This window comes from Oryzias melastigma, linkage group LG2, assembly GCF_002922805.2.
Source record: "Oryzias melastigma strain HK-1 linkage group LG2, ASM292280v2, whole genome shotgun sequence".
NCBI lineage: Eukaryota > Metazoa > Chordata > Actinopteri > Beloniformes > Adrianichthyidae > Oryzias > Oryzias melastigma.
In genome coordinates this window covers 20,290,650-20,307,607 of record NC_050513.1, presented here as the reverse complement: position 1 = coordinate 20,307,607, position 16,958 = coordinate 20,290,650, and the positions used below count along the sequence as shown (strand labels likewise).

Genomic DNA, 16,958 nt, shown 5'->3' with positions numbered 1-16,958 from the left:
GTTTTAGAGAGTTTAATACATCTTTATCCTGTTAGGCCCCCGATCTCAGGTGTTCTTCAGATTTTTTCCCCTTGTACGATTGAGCCTGACACCCTGCATTATGGACTAAAATGGTAAAGAAAGTTTAACAGACTAAACAAGCAAACTGAAGCTAATATAAACCTCAAAACAAACCAAGAGAAAAGTGTTTTACGTCTTAAAACTGTCAGCTCAGTCCCACCTTCCACTGCGCCAGCACCTTCCTGCTGCTGTCCGGCTGCTTCTGCAGGCGCTCCTTGTTGGTGGCGTCTACTAGAACGTTGCAGGTGGTCTCTGCCTCTGCCAGCCAGTTCAGGAACTTCTCCAGGTCCAGGAAGAACTGTTGCAGTAGCTTTAGAGCTGCCTCCACAGCCGCCTCCCTGTCTGATACCCTGAAACACATGATGGTTGACGTTCACCGTTCTTCTTCTTCATCAAAGGGACAAAGAACAAGGAGCAATCCGGCTTTACCGCTTGTTGATGTGGGACCACGTCGCCATCATGCGGTCATTGACCTGGGTGACCTTATGGGTGTCATCATTGGAGTATAGAGTCAGCAGTTTGTTGGCCAGAGCCGTGGTCTCCGTCACCTGCTCCTGCCACAGTTTCAGGTCCTTCATGAAGACCTGCAGACACCAATGGCTGACATTTGACTGAGACCTGATGATCGGGCTGTTTCATGTGGATACGAGGAGACAGGATGAGCACCTTCAGATCTGCATGCTGCCTCCTCAGCTGGTCCACGGTGTACGTGATCTCCTGCCAGGACTCCAGACGCTCACTGGCCTCCTTGGTGAGACGGTCCACCTCCTTCCTGTGGTCCAGCCAGTTGGTGGAGTCCTGCAGCATGTTGAGGAGCTGCTTCGTCCGGTCTGACAGTTTGGTCTGAGAGTCTTCCCAGTGAGTCTGGAGTCTGTCGACTGTGACGGCAGAGAGAACAACGGCTGTAGATCCCATCAGGACAGTGAGGTTCTTACCTCCATCTGACTGATGGGTATAATTATACTACTGATTAGATCACTTCATGCTTTAAGTCTTTTAGCTTTTTAGTCAAATGACAGTCACTGACCTGTCAACAAAATGAGAAGCAGTTTATACTATGATATTTAGGGTTCCAGGACCTTTTCGTCTGTATGACCTTCTATTCTCTTTCTGTGGATTTCCAATTCCTTCAGATCTTCCTGATAAACATCCAGGATTTCTGTTTTAGTGTCCTTCATGCAGCTTTCAGTTCTATTAGGTATCTGTCTGTTCAACCAACCAACCAACCAACCAGGAACACTCCAACCAACCAACAACCAACCAACCAACCAATCAAGAACACTTCAACCAACCAACAACCAAACAAACCCACCCACCCACCTATTCATCCATCCATCCATCCTTCCGTCCATCCATCCATCTTCCATCCATCCATCCTTACACCCATCCATCCATCCTTCCGTCCATCCATTCATCTTCCATCCATCCATCCTTACACCCATCCATCCATCCTTCCATCCATCCATCCTTACACCCATCCATCCATCTTCCATCCATCCATCCATCTTCCATCCATCCATCCATCCATCTTCCATCCATCCATCCTTCTGTCCATCCATCCTTACACCCATCCATCCATCTTCCATCCATCCATCCATCTTCCATCCATCCATCCATCCATCTTCCATCCATCCTTACACCCATCCATCCATCTTCCATCCATCCATCCATCTTCCATCCATCCTTCTGTCCATCCATCCTTACACCCATCCATCCATCCTTCTGTCCATCCATCCTTACACCCATCCATCCATCCTTCCGTCCATCCATTCAGACATCCAGACCCAACAACCTGCTTCACCTGTTTAACCTCCACGCAGGTGCATGTGGTGAAGGTTTTTATTCTCTCTGATCTTCTAGATACATCACATGTGCTAGTTTGTCTTGACTTTAGCTTCTTTGTTCCTCTTTCAGGATGAAGGAACATAAATGTGTCTGGTTGTGTCTGTAGACTCACTGCGCTCAGTGATGGCAGTACGCGTGTCTGGGTTGTTGATTTTGTTCTTCAGGTTTTGTGCTGCAGTGACCTGTTTCTCCAGCAGGGGGCGCTGCTGCTCCAGCTCTTGCAAAGATGCCTAAAACAAAAAAAAATGAAATGGTTTGAACTTGTGCAAGTCCAGCCTCAGCTCCTCACAGTTACAGAGATCCTGACCTTCAGCTGGGAGATGTTGTCGTGGATATCCTCCAGGTCGGCCACCACCACCTGTTTGTTCTGCACCATGTTATCCAGCATGGTCAGCCAGTCTGTAAGCTCCGCCCACGACTTGTTGAACTGAGCCAGAGCTGCAGACTCCGGCTGGGAACTGCCGGTCAGACCTTCATCTGGACAGAACATGAAAATGTGAAGGAGAGTCGAGGCCTTAGGGTTTGTAGTCATGGTTGGAGTATGAACATGAAGAGGTTAGGGACTCTGTGTCTATCAAGTGAGGGATAATACCCTCCGAAGTGTGCATTATGAGAAATTAACGCACGACGCGGAGGCCTGAACCGTCCTTCGGTTGCTTCCGCGAAGTGCGTTAATTCCCATAATGCACTCTTCATCAGGTATTATCCCACTATTACCATGGTCATTTACAAAATAAATAAACATTCAATCAATATTTAGTACTTTCTTCTGGTTATTTCTTTGGTTTAGCTCATTTTTCCACACAAAGCGGACTATTTGATCCGTGATGCGGTTTGTTGTCACGCTGACATGGAACACAGCATGAAGCCAGAAGCCGTTACAGACCTCAACTGCAGCGGTAAAGTGTTGCTGTTTAGAAAGAAAGACCCGGACAAATGAGGATATTTTTCTTCTTTTTCTGATGTTAATCCTTCAGTGAGCAGCTAGAACATAAACAGAACACAATCAGCTTCAGTCTGAATGTTTCATTTCACGGCAGGTTCTAGACTCTGCTCTCCTGAGCTGCTCTAACAGCAGAAACTCCCTCTTGTGGTGAAACAGAAGACTACACCTTTCATGCCGACTGATGTGTCTTATTAGTTGGAGAAGAACTCATTTTAAAAACAAATGACTGAAGATAAGCCCATCATTATGGGGCGGGGGGTTGACTCATTTGTCAATATTAATTTACCTCACAAAAGGAACACAATATAAATGCTGATAGTTACAATAAGTTAAATAAAGCATCAGTTCAGAGAGAAAGTTCATCCATTACTGCTTGTTTTGTCCAGATGATGAAGGAAAAATGTGTTTTAAAGAAACCTGCTCAGTGATATCAAACATTTACCTCTATGTGACCGGAACTTCTTTTTTAGGTGTGGTTTATCACTTTTTAATCCACACCCAGCAGCCAATCAGAATCCAGGATTCAGCAGCATCATGGTATAATAACAGTTATTTCAGGGGTATGAGTCGATAGATCAGCATCTTACGGGCTGTTTTAGCTTGTAGCTGAGCGGCCATCTTCTGTCTGTGCTGATGCAGCAGCTCCAGGATCACCGTCCAGTCTTCTCTCAGCTTCATGTACTTTAGCTGGTTACAAATACACACGTATTACTGCACATATACTGATATCAGTCCAAATACACACGTATTACTGCACATATACTGATATCAGTCCAAATACACATGTATTACTGCACACATACTTATATCAGTCCAAATACACACGTATTACTGCACACATACTTTTATTAGTCCAAATACACACGTATTACTGCACACATACTTATATCAGTCCAAATACACAGGTATTACTGCACATATACTTATATCAGTCCAAATACACACGTATTACTGCACACATACTTATATCAGTCCAAATACACACGTATTACTGCACATATACTTATATCAGTCCAAATACACACAAATACACTGATTACATTATTTGTAATTATCACCACGGATGTTTTAGTCTGTAAAACTCCTCACTAAACACTTTCTACACTAACTTTACAATCTTCGTTCTGTTTGTTGAGGAAGAAAACACGGCGTTCCAGCTGATCACCTGCTTCCTCTACAGATCACCTCCTGATCTCTTCAGATCTCCTCACCTTTTCTGTCTGAGCATCTGGAACCTCCTTAAAGATCCGCTCCGCTTTTTCCAGAACTGAATCCACTTCTGGCTGCCTCACCTGCACTTCCTCCATCACCTGTTCCAGCAGACATAACCTGGTGACAGCCTGAACCAGACTATGCTGTCTCTTAGAAATGTGGAGAGTGTCCCACCCTGGGCGGGGGTTCTTCTGGACTCTGCTCCAGCCTAGCCCGGGTGTTCGATGCCCAGCCAGACAGATCATCCAGAGAGCCGCGCAGCTTCAAAAGTTCTCTGAGCAGAGCCTCGATCTCCAGCTGACGTTCAGGGAGAGCCCTGGACACCTGAAGAGGACGGGGTCAAGAGGGGATGGGGGGGTCACCTCCACCTTGAACCTCATCAAGTAATCGATGGTAAAGAATTTATGTCAGTAAATTGTACCACGCTAAATGGGTTTCGTTTACTATTTCTATGCAAAAGACTGTCCTGGAATCAGTCTGTAGTCAGTCCAGGGTCAGCCCAAATCTGTCTGAAGTCAATCTGGAGTCATTCTGGAATCAGCCCGGGATCAGTCTGGAATCAGTCCAAAGTCAGTCCAGGGTCAGTCCAGAGCCAGTCCAGGGTCAGTCCAGAGCCAGTCCAAATCTGTCTGGAGTCAGTCTGGGGTCAATCTAGAATCAGTCCAAAGTCAGTCCAGAGTCAGTCTGGGGTCAATCTAGAATCAGTCCAAAGTCAGTCCAGAGTCAGTCTGGGGTCAGTTCTGAGTCAGTCAGGAATCAGACCGAAGTCAGTCCGAAGTCAGTCTGAAGTCATGGAATCAGTATGTGGTCAGTCTGGAGTCAGTCTAGAATCAGTCCGGAGTCAGTTCTGAGTCAGTCAGGAATCAGTCTGAAGTCAGTCCACAGTCAGTCTGGAGTCAGTCCGGGATCAGTCTGTAGTCATGGAATCAGTATGGGGTCAGTCTGGAGTCAGTCTAGAGTTAGTCTGGAATCGGGATGACTGCTGATTCTTGACCAGAAGACTTGGAAACAAATCACGAGGTTGAAAAATCAAAATCTGTTTCAAACCAATCAGAGATGAATGTTTCAGAGCAGCTCTAGATGCTGACTCATGACCAGAAACATCTTTATTTCTTTATGATCACGTTCTCTGACTACTTTGATGTCACATCTTTGATTATCTAATCTGTTCATTTTTAAAAGGAGAAGAGTGTAATCTAGGGGCCAAAAAGTAAAAAGATTACTGCAAGGAGATTTGGACCCGCCTCAGGTTCTACTGAGGTTCTGTTCAGGTCCTGTATCTTCAGCTGACCTGAGACCAGCGTGTGTTGATCATCTTGATGTCTCTGAGCTTCTCGGCAGGAACAGAGACCAGCATCTGCCTGGAGTTCAGATCATTCATGGTTGCTTCTTTCTCAGGAAGTTGTTCTACATGTGTCTGAAACACACAAACACACACGTTTGTCAGCACAGGTCTGGGCATGCTCAGTCTTTAGAAGAGCCTCACATCTCGGCCTCTCAGGACCGGGTACGGTACCTGGACTTTGTCCAGCGTGTCTCTGATGTGCTGGGGTTCTGCAGGCTGGAGGGGGATCTTCAGAACCGCTTCAGCTTGGTCCAACCAGCCAGACATAGAACCCATGTCCTCCTGCAGCTGTGCAGCTGCAGTTCGAGCCTCTGCAGACCTGAAAGATGAAGGAAGACTTTCTTTATTATCTGACGTCACTAGACAAGGTCACAGGGGAGGGGCGGGGTTTCCACCAAAAGCTCTAAACTGGTCCAAAACGTTCTTCCATTTCTATTGAACTTACCTGCTGAAGCCGGGCAGGCTGCACAGAATCAACCAGACAACATATAAGATGTAGAACCAATCAGAAACACCTGTAGGACCATACACAGGTAACGGACACACCTCCTGCGGTGCTCCTGGAGCTGCTGGACGATGGCGGTCCAGCTGTTGTTCAGCAGCTTCAGCTGCGTTCTAAGCTGCAGAGCGTCCTCGGGGGTACTCAGGTGGCAGATCTCCTCACCTGCTGAGTTGATTCTGAATATCACTCTCTCCTGGAGGGGCAGGGCCTCCGTCAGCACCTGCACACAGGTGCAGCAGTGGAGTCAAGACAAACGGGTCTAGGGACCAGCCAATGGGTCATCAAATGATGGTCGCTCTGTGTCACAGGCTGGTCTTTCATCAGTGCGTCATCAGATAGGTGGGTGGATGGATGGATGGAAGAGTACTCAAGACAAAAGACACCTCCGTCACCTTTCTTAGACAGAAGAAACTGGACTAAACCAAAGGTCTTTGTCCATTTTGTTTGTTTGTTGTTTGTATACCTTTGTGTGTACATGTGTGTATACATGAATCAGGACAGTTGTTTTGTGTGTGCAGACAAGTATAAGTGTGTGTTTTCATGATGTTTGTATACCTTTGTATGTACAGGTGTGCATACCTGAGTCAGGCATACACACCTGTAACCCCAGTCCTGACACCAGACATACACACGAGTGTAACTGTGTGTTTTCATGAGTGTCACACATGTGTGCATACATCGAGCATTGACTTGTGTACTTGTTGTGTATTTGTGGTTGTGTGATAGTCACCCGGAGTTTCTGCCTCTGAGCTTCTGGCTGCGTCTCCGCCAGCTCCAGAGCGGCCTTTGCATCAGCAAGCCACGCCTCCATGGCCTGCTGGTCTGACACAAACTTCTGCCACTTGAAGTTGCACTCCTGCCAGCGCCTGGTTACACACAGACACACACATGGTCGTGGGCAGAAACATGTGTCTCCATTCAGTACCGTCAGTCTCCTCACCGGACTCGGTCCTGGTGCTGCTTAAGGACTTTGTCCCAGTTGCTGCTCAGGAGGCCCGACATCTCTCGAATCCTCTGAGCCTCCAGAGGCCGGGCCCCCGCCACCACCTCTTCCGTACGGGCCAGCGCTGCCTCCACTGGTCCCCGGAGAACGGAGATGCTGTCCCCGACCTCCTGCAGGGACATGATGCTGCTGAACCAGAGTTTGGACCTGAGACGCCTCTGCGGTTCGGTGCGGATCATTCTAACAGAGGAGTGTGGGGAACAACAACGTCCGTCATTTTCTGACCTTCAGGATCTGATCCTGCTGACCCAGTTTATAAAAGGCCGCCGGCCAGAACTCAGGAGAGTTCAGCTGGAAGTCCGTCTCTGACAGCGACCGGAGCAGAGTCTGCAGGTCTGAGACGTGGTCCTGAAAACCAGCAGAACATAGAATCAGAGACTCCAGAACGGAACTGCAGCTCTGAGACAAAATCCTGAGAACAACAGAGACTTCAGAACATGTCTGCTCATGCTGGAGTCTGGATCAGATCCAGATCTGATCTGATGATGACAAACTTCACAACAAAGGAGAACAAAGTTCTGCTTTTTTGGAGAAAGCCCAAACCAGGAGACGGATCAGAAAAGCTGAGGTGGATAAAGATAGCGTATGCATTTAATCTGAGGATAAACCTGGTCATTGTGAGGAGATCCTCATGTGCAGACCTGCAGCTTCGTATTTCTCCTTTTATGAATTTACCCTCAGCTGCTTTCAGGTCATCCTGCGTTCAGCTGCTGTTTTTAGAGGAACTTATCGTTCTGAGACACTTTAAGTATCAAATAAACACATTCAAATCTATTTTTCAATCATGTTTTGGTATTAATGTAGGTTTTTGCTTAGGTTTTCAACAGCGCCCCCTCATGGAGAGCAGGAGTACTGCAGATGAATCCTCATCCTCACATCTTCAGCTGGTAGGGGTGAACAGACAGACGGGGTTCCAAACAAACGTCCTCAACTAATGAAGTCTTTCACAAACATGTCAAGAGATGAAAATAAAAACGTGTTTTTACCAGAACAATGAGAGAAAGAACTGAACTGATACACTTTCAGAGAATCAAAGTTTCATTTCTATCAGGGACAGCTGCTGACTGAATCCACAACAGTTCAGTTTATGTCTGAAGCATGGACACAGTCATGGTCACATGTAAGAACCACCATGAACATCAGGATACACACCGAAGAGACACAAAGGTCCTCCATGGAACATCATGAAGACTCATGGAACATTATGGGCTCTAATGTAATAACATCTAATATCTAAGTTTGGTTTGTTTGGTTTTAAATGTCATATTCATTTCAGACTATTTAGAAAACATGACATGTAATGACATTGTTACAGCTCTTCACTTCATGACTAGAATATGTTTAGGACACAGTGATATTTGTCTTTAAAAACAGTAGATCCAGGTGAGAAATCAGTAGATTTTTAATGACTCCTGCAGAGATTTATGTTCTGACGGCACATTTGAGGACTTCTGACAATAAAGAAACCTGGATCAAAAGACTCATGAAAATGTTGCTGATGAAGTTCTAATAGAACACTGTCAGGAATCCCTCAGAACAAGACTCGTGTTTCCTCTAGAATCCAAACTTCCATTAAGACAAACATCTAAATGTTCATGTATGTGGTCACTCTTTACTTCGTTTCTCTTTTTTATCATAAACATCACTGGGACGGGCCGTCCTTCATCATCTCATCTCCAGAACCAGGTGACCAGAGGGGGCAGTCATTGGGGGGAGTAATGCCTTTATTCCTGTGTCCCAGATGGATGGAGTTCATCATTTCCTATTCAAACTGATGGGAAGATGCTTTTTCCTGATGCACACAAACACATCACGGCTTCCATCATGTGAGGAACCACCGCTGTGTATCTCATTTCATGTTCCACTGATTCCACGTGTTTTCTGCTGTCTCTGAACTGTTTTAGAGGAGGTTCCAGTTTGTTACAGTCGGAGTGAAAAACAGAGAGGAGGATGGGAGGAGAAGACAGAAGAAAACAGGGGAGGAAGCTCTGACATCAAAACTGTCGTGAACCTTCAGGAACCATCACGGAGTGTTGTGTTCTGTCACTAAGAACCATCAAGATGCATTATGGGAAATCCTGGACTGTCATCAAGATGCATCATGGGAGAGGCATCAAGCATCATGGAGCAACGTTCTGAAGCATGTGGAGACCCAGTTGTTCTAGACGAGATTTGATTGTGTTTTTGAGATCTCTGAAGTCTTTGGAGGATCTATACTCTACCAACATTTAAACACCAAAGAGATTCATCCAAACCATAGGATCTCAAAGACCTTTTCAAACCTTTATTTAAGTTCAACAATCTCAAGAGAATTATGTTAGTGAGATCTTTGCTCTTCAGAAAATGACACAAAACTAATCAGATTTGTATTAAAATTGAATTCAGTTTAATAAAAGACTTAAGTTAGATTTTCATTTTCAGACATTCACATTAACACTAAACATCCATCATGTTAAACACCATGTTTTTCAGATTTCACGACTGAACCTGAAGTGTTTATTTTTCCAACGTTTGTTTTCATTATTTTATCTCTAATGTGTTTAATCAGCTTTTTCTCTCTAGCCTATAAGAAAGTCATAGATTTGACTATAAAATCATTTGTTTATGAAAAGGATGGATGGTCTGAAATGTTTGTGATTCACGTCTGTCCACCGTCACCCAGGATGAACCCAGAGCTACAGGACTGAGAAGATTGGTGCTTTACTGACTAGCCTTTTAGATGTAACTGGTAATATTAGCTGGTAGTTAGTAACTCATTGTAGTTTTCCTGAGAGGAGTCATGAGTGAATGTCTGATAAAGGTCTTGAACTTCTTTATTAATCCATTCACATTAAGAACCCAGGAACCAGCTGATGACAATATTACTGGTTTAACACCAGCGATGAAGACTACACTGATGAAGACACCACCAAACAATACAAGTGTTGGAGATACCAGGATGAAGACACCAACAATCAATACAAGTGTTGGAGATACCAGGATGAAGACACCATTGATAAGAACACTAGTGGTGAACAGACCAGGGATGAAGACATAACAATCATGTAATCTTCTATGGACCATTGATTGAGAAAACATGATGAAGACTTCACTGATAATCAGAGATGAAGACATCATCCAAAACACTCGTGTCACTGGTGTCTTCACTTATGAAGACACGAGTGTCTTCGTTAGTGTAGACAAAAGTATCTTCATCAGTGCTTGGACGCTGGTCCAGACACAGCAGGTGTCAGAACTCAGCAGGTCCATGACGGTTTGAATGGTACATCAGAAGAACGGACCAGCTGCGAATGCTTAATTTAAAAGATTTAAAGATGGAGGAGGAAATCCACCTGACAGTGGGCGGGGCTTCTCAAAGTTTATTGACTCACCCTACCATTGGGTTAGCTAGCGCTTGTTTTGGTTAGTCGTTCTCAGGTGGTTTTTATTTGCACACACGTGCACGGTGCCTTCAGGGACTCACACTTCGTCTTCTGAAGGGACCGATGGCACCCTCCACTTCCTGCCAGCGAGTGTTCAGCTGCCGCTGGCGAGGCTCCACCAGGCCGGCAGCTCCGGCCTCTGACAGCTGATTGGCTAAGTCCTGCACCGCCTTAAGCTCCTCCCTCTTCACGTCCAACTCTGAGACAATTTCCTATTGGACAAAATTAACCAGGAAGGTCACTCGCTATTAGCTGGGGGGGTGGGGTCATGCACAAAGAAGCACATGGAAATGCTGGGAGACACACAACACGGATGCTTAGGGGGAGGAGTCATGTTTGTGAGAGTCAAAAACAATTACAAAGAGTCAGAGTTCAACGCTGAAGGTTTATTCACAACCAGGAGACACGCTTAAGCACACACACACACACACACACACACACACAACACTTCAACATGGCCGCTGCAACAGGTGAGTCTGAGGAAGCAGGTGAGTGTCTGCTTAGCGAAATGTCATAGTAATCATCTGAAAGTGAGAGACACACAGAATCAGAGACGGAGGTCGAACCACACCTTTCCTGTTTCACAGAAAGTCTGGAATGAGGCGGAGAATGTTCCAGATGGATCAGAACATTTTCATCTCCAAGTCGTCACATCTTGACGTTTGGATCGGAATCCTCTGAGTCACTCTTTTGATGTTTTTGGTGTCCCTAACTCATTGTTTATTGATGTGATGGCTGTTCGTAAAATCAAGGGTCTGCAACCCTCAGGACACGGTACCGGATGCAGACTGGTCCACAGGACGCAGACTGGTCCAAAGGACGCAGACTGGTCCACAGGACGCGGACTGGTCCACAGGACGCGGAGTGGTCCAAAGGACGCAGACTGGTCCAATGGACGCGGACTGGTCCACAGGACACGGACTGGTCCACAGGACGCGGACTGGTCCACAAGACGCGGACTGGTCCACAGGATACGGACTGGTCCACAGGACACAGACTGGTCCACAGGACGCGGACTGGTCCACAGGACGCGGACTGGTCCACAAGACGTGGACTGGTCCACAGGATACGGACTGGTCCACAGGACGTGGACTGGTCCACAGGATACGGACTGGTCCACAAGACGCGGACTGGTCCACAGGACGCGGACTGGTCCACAGGATACGGACTGTTCTACAGGACACAGACTGGTCCACAGGATACGGACTGGTCCACAGGATACGGACTGGTCTACAGGACACAGACTGGTCCACAGGATACGGACTGGTCCACAGGATACGGACTGGTCCACAGGACACAGACTGGTCCAAAGGACACAGACTGGTCCACAGGACGCGGACTGGTCCACAGGATACGGACTGTTCTACAGGACACAGACTGGTCCACATGACGCGGACTGGTTCACAGGATACGGACTGGTCCCTGGGATGTGTCTAGTACCAGTAACCAAACCTAGCACTGGACACGGTACCAGACGCAGTACCACGCGCAAACCAGTATTGGGTAAGGGTTAGGGTACCGGTACTGAGTTAGGATACTGGTGCGCTCTGCGTCCCGATACTGGACCGGTGCCGGTTATTTAATGTGAACAACCAGCACAATAAAAGACGATGAGTTAGAGAAACCCCAAACGTCAAAAGGTGATGCGCAGGGTTCTCTAACCAAACGTCAGTATGTGACGACCTGGTGATGAGAATGTGTTAGATGGAACCATTGACTATTTCAGAGAACTGGACGGAGCCACGCCATCCATAGAAGACCGTTTACTTCCAGCTCCAACTAAATGAAGTCAGTTCAGTCGTCGTCTTGTCATCATCTGAGTGGTCAGTTTATGACTTGAATATCAAGAAGATGTTAGAAAGTATCAGATCCAGAATGTTTTTTCTGACCAATACAATTAACAGTTTATTTCTACATAGAAGTCTATGGGATCTGGCAGTACTTTCTGTCTGGAACACCAAAGGACGGGATCGTTCGGTCCAGGTCTCATATACAGTCGACGGATAGAACTGAGGGATTTTGGTTCCAATACATTTATAAAATAGGACGAGCTTTCAGTCACACCTGAACTGAAGCATTATTGAAAACACGTTTCCTTCTGCTTTTCTTTGTCAAACTACTCAGGCTTTACCTGAACAGTTTTTGGATCATCTGTTCTTACTAAAGTCAGGACCAGATCAGGTTCATGAAGCCTCAGAAAGTTTCTATCCAATGCTGTGAAACAGGAAAAGGAACCAAAATGTTCCAGAACAAACCAAAGCAGAACAAGACTGAAGTGGATGGGAGTGATCCCGTCTTTCACCTTGACCCGCTCCCCCTCGGGGGGGTCAGGCAGCTGGTCCACAGTGCGCTGGATCTCCTCCAGCCAGGCCAGCAGGTCATGTGACTTTCTCCTGTACTGGTACCACTGCGGGGCGATGGCCAAGGCCTTCTTGTTCCTCAGGACGCGCAGGTCCTGGAAGCAGACGGGACGGTTATGATGTACTCTCTGAAACAGTCGGATCTTATCTGTGGTATCGGGGCGGCCCGAGGACAGCTGCACCTTGACGGCGTTGTACTTGCTGTCCAGCAGGCGGTGCTTCAGCCGGACTTGCTCGCGTTTGTCTACATCTGGAGCTCTCCTCTGCAGGCTCTCTCCTCTCAGCAGGAGCTCTTTGACTGCCGCCTCCTCACAGTCCTAAGCGCACAGATAGTGTCATCAGATGCACGCTAACTCTAACCCCCTGAAACTCCGCCCCCTGGTACCTTGTCTTCCTGGAAGTCCTCTTCCTTCAGGTTCTCCCCCTGGTTGGCCTCCTCCTCCAGTAGTTGTAGCCACACTTGGGCGTCGTGGTGGAACTGCTGCAGCTCCTGGGCGGAGGCCGCCGTCTGCATGCATGTGCACAAACACGAGTGAGGCGTGAGCAGCGCTCTAACCTCTGACGCCTTCACGCTGACGTACCGGCGCAGCGGCGATCCGCTGGGACACAGCGCTGAACCTGTGCTGCAGCTGCTCCACCCGGGGCCCCACCTGGACCTGGCAGTTCTCCCCCCGCGTGGACATGAGCTCCTGAGCCAGGGCCCCCACCTCCTCCACCCTGGTCGTGTTCAGCAGCAGCTCAGCTCGCAGCACCTGAAGCACAGACGTGCACTGGGATGTCCGTCACCATGGTAACGGGTTCATGTTCCAGCAGTTTTAAGAGAGACCGAACCTTCAGTACGCCGTCGTTGGGTCCTTGACTCTCAATCTCATCCATCTTCCTCTCGGCTCCGTCCATCCACTCGTTCACTTCCTTGATCTCTCCGTCCAGTTTGTGCATCTGCCGCTGGTAGTCCTGATAGGAGAAGACCAGAAGTCTGGAATGCTAAACGTTCTGTCCTCAGACCATTCAGAGACAGGAGCTGCGTTCACACCTGGCTCAGAAACAAGCATTTGAATGATCAGTTCTGATGAGAAGTCTACGTAAACGTGTGTTCAAGCAGCCAAAGTCTATAAAGTCTACGTAAACGTGTGTTCAAGCAGCCAAAGTCTATAAAGTCTATGTAAACGTGTGTTCAAGTAACGACTTTCAATAGAAAGTCTACATAAACGTGTCTTCCTAGAGACCATTTCCAATAGAAAGTCTACATAAACGTGTCTTCCTAGAGACCATTTCCAATATAAGGTCTACGTAAACGTGTCTTCCTAGAGACCATTTCCAACAGTCTATGTAAACGTGTCTTCCTAGAGACTATTTCCAAAAGTCTACATAAACGTGTCTTCCTAGAGACCATTTCCAATAGAAAGTCTACATAAACGTGTCTTCCTAGAGACCATTTCCAATATAAGGTCTACGTAAACGTGTCTTCCTAGAGATCATTTCCAATATAAGGTCTACGTAAACGTGTCTTCCTAGAGACCATTTCCAACAGTCTATGTAAACGTGTCTTCCTAGAGACCATTTCCAATATAAGGTCTACATAAACGTGTCTTCCTAGAGACCATTTCCAATATAAGGTCTACATAAACGTGTCTTCCTAGATACAATTTCCAACAGTCTACGAAAATGTCTCTTCCTAGAGACCATTTCCAATAGAAAGTCTAAGTAAACGCCTATTCAAGTGACCCATAGAAAGTCTGCAGAGAGACCATTTCTGATTTCCTTGCCCGGAGTGAACATATCTTGACAGCTTGCCTCACCAGCAGAAGGTTTAGCCACTCCTCGGCTCTGGACGTCACTGCGATCCAGTTGCAGTGCAGCAGGCTGACTTTGTCGTCCACTAAGCCGGCGTGATCGCGCAGCACCGCCTTCAGCGCCTCCGCCAGCTCCACCACGGCCTGTAGTTGCGGCTGCCGCTTCTCCGTCTCTCCGTGGATGGACTGCCGGTAAACACAGACTGACCTGAGTTTTCACAGAGGACACGGACCCGGCCGCTGGCCTCTGTGGGACTTGTACCTGCGCCCAGGCCACCTCTGCCTCCAGATCACTGGGCATGCCGTCCACGGCGGAGCGCCTGGTCAGCTCGGCGTCGGTGGCAGCCAGCCACTCAGTCAGCGCAGTCAACTCCTTGCGAAGCTTCTTGGACAGCTTGAGGCTCTTCTCCAGTTCCAGCTTGCTCTCGGTGACCTGCAGGCGACACGGTCAGCGGCGGACTCCACGTCCTGGCGGTGAGTTTGAGGACACCGACCTGAGCCCCCAGCTGGTTGTAGAGCAGTTTGAGGGCCGTCACTCTGTCGTCCAGCTCTTTGGGCTGCTCGGTCTGCTGCTTCTGGACGATCTGCCGGCCGGTCTTGATCACCGTCTCCACCTCGGCCTTCACCTCGCTCAGCAGCTTGTACAGTTTCTGTGGGACAGAAAGCGGTGGACTTTAGCTCCCAGTACCTGTTGGACCGGCAGGTGATGCGGTTTCCCACCATGCACTGCTCCAGCTGCGATTGCACCACGTCTTGCTCCACACTGCGAATGCCCAGCAGCCCCACCTGACCCTTGACCCCGGCCAGCACACGCTCGCATTCGGCCAAGCGGCTGTCAAAGTTCACCGGCTTCTGGAAGAACCGGAACTTGGTCCAGACGTCTGCCAGCAGTTTCTAAGGGAGACGGTTCAGTGACGTCAGTGATGCTGTCAGAGCGTGCACGTGAGAGTGTGCATGTCTGTGTTCACCTGGGTCAGCTGGATCTCTCCCATAATCCTCTGGGAGTCCTTGTTCCTGCTCCTCAGCTCCTCCAGGGCCGCTTCATGGTTGCCCAGCTCGCTCTGGATTTTCTGTCGCAGACACACAAAAACACACTCGAGTGAACACACACAGACACACAAAAACACCAGAGTGAACACACACAGACACAACCACACCAAACAAAACTCGAAACACAAACCGGAAAGAACACACACAAACACACACCAGAGGAAACACACACAAACACAACCACAATGAACACACACAAACACACACAGACACACAAACACACACCAGAGTGAACACACACAGAAACACAAACACACACCAGAGTGAACACACACAGAAACACAAAAACACACTAGAGTGAACACACACAAACACAACCACAATGAACACACAAGAACACAACCACACCAAACACACACAGAAACACAAACCAGAAAGAACACCCTCAAACACACACCGGAATGAACACACATAGACACACTGGACTGAAGACACAAACACATACAGACACACAAACACAGACACACAATGCAGACACACTCTCCCACACAGACACAGTATTGTGTGTAGTGTGCAGGTTTCTCAGTTCCCATGATGCATTGCGTCCGCCCTCTCTGGATCTTTGATCTGGACCCTGAACTCTCCCTGAACCTCCTCTCTGCTCTTCTCGAGGTTCCTCTCAGACCTCGTCCTGCGTTTGTCTCCAGAAACCTCCGTTTGATGAAGAGGACGAGTCTTCTTCTTCATCACTCACCTGGGCCTCCTGAGGGATCTGCTGAGCGTCTATGTGGTCGGCGAGGTACGAGGACAGGTGGCGGTCCGTGTTGGCCAGAGCGTCCTGGATGTGTCTGAGGGTCCGGTCGTTCTCCTGAGCCAGCTGGAGGCTGCTCTGCAGCTCGCTCCTCCGGAGCGCCGCCTGGGGAGGGACGTCAGAGGTTACCCACAATGCACTGCAGACATGTTATGACCCACAGTGTCTGGTCCATCTTCAACCAGCGGAACAAAAACTGAGAACCAGCTAGATGTAGACAAACAAAGACACACGTGCAATAACGCACAAAAACCTAAAGATACACAAAGAAGAACACACAAAGCCAGACAGTACCGTGCTGAAAGGACTCGTGAGTTTCTGCCTCATGCTGTCAGTCTCTCGCAGGTCTTTCTCAGACTGACTGTAGGACTAGTCTGGAACAAAGCTGCTGCCTCGTGCACATGCACGTGCACGTCAAAGACAGCTCTGTAGGAGAACTTTGTAATCTCCCAGGAGGATAAAGACTCTAAATATAGAGCAGAGAGCTGCTCCTCACAGTGTGTTCTTCTGGTGTTCTGCTGACAAAATCCTGACAAGATCCTCACAACATCCTCACAACATCCTCACAACATCCTCACAACATCCTCACAACATCCTCACAACATCCAGACAACATCCTCACAACATCCTCACAACATCCAGACAAAATCCTCACAACATCCTCACAAC

General features: G+C 47.9%; 1 protein-coding gene across 7 annotated transcripts in view; it reads right to left on the bottom strand.

Annotated features, from left to right (window-relative positions):
- Positions 1-16,958, bottom strand: part of dmd (dystrophin) — a 94,669-nt gene that overhangs the window by 32,399 nt on the left and 45,312 nt on the right. For 5 of the 7 annotated variants that reach the window (XM_024263140.2, XM_024263145.2, XM_024263141.2 and 2 more), the window contains 27 exons: positions 16,233-16,394; positions 15,457-15,558; positions 15,209-15,382; positions 14,983-15,138; positions 14,751-14,921; positions 14,495-14,674; positions 13,527-13,649; positions 13,277-13,447; positions 13,081-13,203; positions 12,878-13,012; positions 12,638-12,790; positions 10,377-10,547; positions 7,139-7,261; positions 6,851-7,023; positions 6,641-6,776; positions 5,955-6,130; positions 5,854-5,871; positions 5,580-5,727; positions 5,355-5,480; positions 4,238-4,387; positions 4,063-4,161; positions 3,439-3,538; positions 2,213-2,382; positions 2,018-2,135; positions 727-938; positions 490-644; positions 221-410 (listed from right to left, as the gene is read on the bottom strand). In XM_024263140.2, the coding sequence (XP_024118908.1) occupies positions 221-410; positions 490-644; positions 727-938; positions 2,018-2,135; positions 2,213-2,382; positions 3,439-3,538; positions 4,063-4,161; positions 4,238-4,387; positions 5,355-5,480; positions 5,580-5,727; positions 5,854-5,871; positions 5,955-6,130; positions 6,641-6,776; positions 6,851-7,023; positions 7,139-7,261; positions 10,377-10,547; positions 12,638-12,790; positions 12,878-13,012; positions 13,081-13,203; positions 13,277-13,447; positions 13,527-13,649; positions 14,495-14,674; positions 14,751-14,921; positions 14,983-15,138; positions 15,209-15,382; positions 15,457-15,558; positions 16,233-16,394 (3,915 nt within the window). The remainder of the gene's footprint in view (positions 1-220; positions 411-489; positions 645-726; positions 939-2,017; positions 2,136-2,212; positions 2,383-3,438; positions 3,539-4,062; positions 4,162-4,237; positions 4,388-5,354; positions 5,481-5,579; positions 5,728-5,853; positions 5,872-5,954; positions 6,131-6,640; positions 6,777-6,850; positions 7,024-7,138; positions 7,262-10,376; positions 10,548-12,637; positions 12,791-12,877; positions 13,013-13,080; positions 13,204-13,276; positions 13,448-13,526; positions 13,650-14,494; positions 14,675-14,750; positions 14,922-14,982; positions 15,139-15,208; positions 15,383-15,456; positions 15,559-16,232; positions 16,395-16,958) is intronic. The other 2 variants (XM_024263142.2, XM_024263143.2) reach the window with 1 other exon arrangement.